General features: G+C 32.7%; 1 protein-coding gene across 4 annotated transcripts in view; it reads left to right on the top strand.

Annotated features, from left to right (window-relative positions):
- Positions 1-4,159, top strand: part of LOC107613545 (lipase) — a 5,361-nt gene extending 1,202 nt beyond the window's left edge. For all 4 annotated transcript variants that reach the window (XM_016315593.1, XM_021109587.1, XM_021109588.1 and 1 more), the window contains 9 exons: positions 633-712; positions 954-1,019; positions 1,143-1,190; positions 1,312-1,379; positions 1,573-1,645; positions 1,729-1,890; positions 2,334-2,528; positions 3,344-3,432; positions 3,700-4,159. In XM_016315593.1, coding sequence (XP_016171079.1) covers positions 633-712; positions 954-1,019; positions 1,143-1,190; positions 1,312-1,379; positions 1,573-1,645; positions 1,729-1,890; positions 2,334-2,528; positions 3,344-3,432; positions 3,700-3,922 — 1,004 coding nt within the window. In that variant the 3' untranslated portion in view covers positions 3,923-4,159. The remainder of the gene's footprint in view (positions 1-632; positions 713-953; positions 1,020-1,142; positions 1,191-1,311; positions 1,380-1,572; positions 1,646-1,728; positions 1,891-2,333; positions 2,529-3,343; positions 3,433-3,699) is intronic.

Raw genomic sequence — 5,322 nt, 5'->3', positions numbered from 1 at the left:
TTGATGATTGTTGGTTGTGTCATTTGTGATCATATTAGTGAGGGAAAGAAAAAAGTTACAGGATAATCCATTACAATACACTTAGGTTTTGATTGTTTGTTTACAGAGATTCAGAGTCTCAGAGATGGTTTATGAAAGGGGCAGTTTAGAGTTGTTTGATTTATTTAACCCATACCATCTAGTCGGAGGAATATTGGTCGTTGTTGGTTAAACCTACAGAGTGTGGTTTTCTTTTTATGGGACATAAAATCAGTACCAGTTTTGTTCAATAACAATATACCCAACTTGAAAATAGTTCAAATAGATCATATTGTTGGCAAATGACATTTTAAAACTCTGCAGAAGATTTTCATGTCCTTTTATTTGTATTGATTTGGATAATGCACTGAAGATATATCATTCATGACTGCAACAATGATTATCTGATTTACGCTACATGACACAATGAATAGTATCTTTCTTCTCTCATTTTTTGAAGATTCAGTGAATGATTTACACTGCACATATGTCATTATGTCTACATGATACCCGAACAAATGTTAATTCATCTTATATGATGAAACCGTGCTGTGAATCAGAGTCTTGTGAGCATTTCATGTTTGTGTACTTATGTGTTGTTTTCAATTTGGCAGACTTAAAGGCTAGGGACAAGGTTAATCTTCCCAAGTACAACCATACACTTGCTACAATATTAGTGCAATATGCATCTGCGGTGAGTTCTATGGGCATTTTATATTATCATCATCTAGGCTGTATAGCAAAGCTTCTTTGAAATTATAAATATTATTTGTTTCCTAATCATATCTTAAAAGTTTGATAAAGAATTCAGGATTAATAATGAAAATTTCAACTTCAAACTTTGCTTTGGTTAAGCTTCTATTTGTGAAAGCAAAATAGTGTTGGAAATCTGTACATATTGCATAAAAGGACTGAAATAGGACTGGTTCTTGCAGGTATACTTGTCAGATTTAACAGCGCTTTTTACTTGGACATGCTCTAGATGTGATGGCTTGACTGAGGTGCTAAGAATGTGAATCTTATTTTTACATTGAATATTCACTTTAAGTCTTAGAGCTTTGAATTATTATGTTTTGGTATCTTATGAATTTGGCTCTTTAATAAAGATCTTAAAATGGAAACAGGGATTTGAAATTATAGAGTTGGTGGTTGATGTTGAGCACTGCTTGCAGGTGGGTGAAAAAATCTTTGTAGAAACAATATTCCTTTATATAGAATTAATAGATTCTCGTTTGTTATTTTATTTTATTAGTGTACCCTTTGTTCTGATGTTATAATCTCTGCTTATTCTAGGCATTTGTTGGAGTGGCTGATGATCCGCATGCCATTATCATTGCATTCAGAGGAACTAATGAACACAGGTTCACATTTTACTGGCTTACATTTATTTCATTCAGTATTTGGGGTCTAGAAATCCAAAGGTTCATATAGTTTTCTAAAAGTCAAACACTTCAAGTCTGTTAGATGCATCTCATTCAAGGGTTTGTTGTTGTTGTTGTTGTTTTGTTGTTTGAGTTATTCGAGGATAATCAGTTTGTAACTGTTTTTATACAGCTTACAGAACTGGATAGAAGATTTATACTGGAAGCAGCATGAAATAAATTATCCGGGCATGGATGATGCAATGGTGTGTGCTGTTAAAAGGTTAAGCCTTATTAGTTCTCTGTTCTATCAATGTTGGGTTTGATATACTCTTACCATTTTCTCTAGGTACACCGTGGATTTTATAATGCATACCACAACACAACAATACGTCCCGCAATTCTGGATGCTGTCGACAGGGCAAAGAAATTTTATGGAAATATTCAAATTATTGTGCTTGGACATTCAATGGGAGGAGCAATGGCTGCATTTTGTGGTCTAGATTTAACGGTAATTATAATTACGGTTTACTTATCTTGCAAAGCTGGACATTATGCACCCTTTGTGGTTCAAGTTTCCTTCGACTACTTTTCATGATTAATATCTGCATTTTTCATCAAGCAAAATTTTTAAATAATATCTTGTGGAAGTGGAACCATTGTGTTTGGAAATCCGGTTTTATTTTGCATTTCAGGTTCTTGGGCTGGGTAAATGACGGGTGTATTGTGTAATAAGCACTAATGCAAAAAATTTTGTCTAATATTTACAATATGGATTAATACCAAATTCATAAGACCTCTTTTTCTATCTTGATTAATCTTCAAAAATCTAATTGGAATAGTGTCCAATGCCCAAACTAAAAGTCTTTGAATTGCTATTTTGTCTCCCCTTCTATGATTTTTCCTACTTTGTACATATGAAGTAGTTTATTGTTTGATTTGACCTTTCTACAGGTGAATCGATGTGAAAAGAATGTTCAGGTTATGACATTTGGACAACCCCGAATTGGAAATGCTGTTTTTGCATCCCTGTATAGCACACTTGTTCCAAATACGTTGCGTGTGACACATGACCACGACATTGTTCCCCATTTGCCACCATATTATTACTATTTACCATCAAAGACATACCACCATTTCCCAAGAGAGGTTAGGCATTATGGCTTAATGAAGTGATGAAAATTTGCATCATATGTATCAGACCTGTTATATTTTTTAAAAAGTTTAATAGGTTGCATTCTTGTTTGTGTAAAATGTTCATTGACTATTTCATCTACTTTTTATTTATTTATTTATTTTGGGGGTTGGGGATAAAAGAATTTTATTAAGATGAACGGAGGATTATGAAATAGGAGGAATCGAGATAAGAGATCATTTTCACAAATATAAGTACAAAGAGAACCGCCATCAATGAAGCAAAGCCTTCCAATTTCTCAATGTGGATATAAATTCCTCTATGAATACAAGGAGACCAAACGCAATGTTATTGTCATCTATTATTTCACCTTCAGCGGTGAATACTGATTACACGTTATATGTATAAAAAATATGTTCTGCACGTCTATATTATTATCTGGCTTCGTTGTTTCAATTCCCGTGTTATTGGTCAATAAAAATTCACTTGTTTACTGCTATATTTTTAAAACCTAAGTTTAAAATATTGGGAATCATTAATCATATTATGCACTGATGGTTGCAGTTTGCTACGATTTTTCTCATGTTCCTTTTTGCCTTTTTTGGACATCAAACCTTTTCATACCCTTAATGAGAGAAAGCTTTCTATTTCCAAACTCATTATTCTTTTTTTTTTTTTAATGCTCTTTCTATCAGGTTGTTTGTTGCTTGAACTATACTGGCTTTCTTGTGTTGTCCATTCTGCTGTCATTAGTGATCTGTGCAAACCTGTGGCACCTGATTCACTTGTTTACCAGTTCTTGAATCTGAGATATTGTTGTGCACTGCAGGTGTGGCTTTATAACGTTGGATTAGGAAGTCTGGTATATCGGGTTGAGAAGGTTTGTGATGGATCTGGTGAAGATCCAACTTGCAGTAGGTAAGTCAATCTTTTTGGTCATAATCCCATTAAATAGTATAGACTACAGTAAACTTTGCTGCTGCAGTGAATTTCACGAGCGCTATTGAAAATTGAGAGTTGTTTACATTATGTTTAAATTTCCTATTTTCATATTTACTGTTTCCATTTTACAAATTTATGGAAAATAATAAGAATCCAACTACCAAAGATTATCCATTAATTTTATGATAGACTAGTGTTGTTTATCCAAACTCTATTGTCAAGAGGTAGTGTATTATCATGCAGGTCGGTGAGTGGGAATAGCATATCAGACCACTTGGTATATTATGGTGTTGAAATGGGATCAGACGCGCCAGACTCATGCAGAATTGTTATGGGTTCTAATGATTCAAGTCCTAGCGTCCAAGATTCGAGAGGGAACATTGTCTTGACCAGAGAGCCTGCAAAATTTGTCCTGAAACTGAGTAGAGAGCTTGACAATCAAGGAAAGGCCATTAGTGTTAGTTGAGTTTACATGGATTGTCTCTTGTAAGATATATAGGTTTTAAATGTTAGGTTTGGGGGGTTGGTCGACATGCTTCCGAATTCTTCTTTCTTAAAAGGAGTCGCCTGTAAGGAGGAATTATTTCAGTGAGATTAGGTAGGGATCTTGTACATTCTCATCCCTGTATATATGATTGTTAATACTTAATATTGTTAATTGTACAATAATTATAAATTAAATTCCTTGGTCCGTAATTTCTTATGTGATTTGGGTGATATTTGTTTGAATTCCCTTTTCCTGTTAGCCTTTTTTCCCTTCAACTACAACCTCTGGGTGAGCCATAGAGCCCAAAAATACTAATTCACGCTCCAAGTTAATGGAGATCGAAGAAACTTGGTCCGAGTACCCAGAAATCACTCGCATATGCGAAGCCTCGTGTAGCTAGAATTCTCTTGCATATGCGGTGTTATCCTCACTGTTTTATGCGACATTTGGATATCGTTTTGAATTATGTGTCTTAGTTTTCCAATGATATTGAAATTGCTTAATTTGAACCTTTATATTTGAAGTTATTATTCAATTTATGTAAAGAGGTCAGGATTTGGCATTATAAGAAATATTCTTGACTTCAATCGTTGACTGTGAATTTTACCTTGAATCTTTAAGAACTAGAAAATGTGATTAATATAAAAGCTTTAGAGAATGATTTTATTTTAGAAGACTCAATGTTTTCTCCAATACAATCACTTTAATTCTTTGTGATGCTTCTTTTTCTAATCAATGCTTTATTTTTTTCGACGGGTTAATAGTTAAATTAGTCCTTGAAAAATAAGGTATTTTTCAAATTCGTGCCAAAAAGATTTTTTCAATTAAATTGGTCCTTCAAAGATTACGAATTATTCATATATGTTTTTCAGTTACTCCACTCACAATTTTTGTCAATGATTGATGATGTGAAATATTAACTGATAGCATACATGACACATAACATGTTCAATTAGGCATTGACTAAATATATTTACGAAAATCAATCTAGTTACTAGGTCATATTAGGAATAGCATTTTTATAATTGGGAAAAATGACTAAATTAATAAATTCTCATAAACATATTTGGTCAATATCCAATTCGACATATCAAGTATTATATATGTTATTAATTAACATTTTACAACATTAATCTTTGAAAAAAATTGTTAATGGAGTGACTTGAGGACAAATATGATTAATTCGCAATCTTTGAAGGACCAATTTAATTAAAAAAAATTTTAAAAATAAATTTTAAAAATATCTTATTTTTTATGGACTAATTTAAAAATTAACCTTTTTTCAACACAAACAAAATTTGTAATTGACACTAGTTGGATTTTAGACCAATTGGGTTTAGGGTTTTGTACTTGGTTACAATGTCCAAATTGCAGGTAAA

The sequence above is a fragment of the Arachis ipaensis genome, chromosome B08, assembly GCF_000816755.2.
Source record: "Arachis ipaensis cultivar K30076 chromosome B08, Araip1.1, whole genome shotgun sequence".
Classification (NCBI taxonomy): domain Eukaryota; kingdom Viridiplantae; phylum Streptophyta; class Magnoliopsida; order Fabales; family Fabaceae; genus Arachis; species Arachis ipaensis.
Note: the sequence above shows the minus strand (reverse complement) of the source record. Positions and strands in the feature narration are given on the sequence as shown.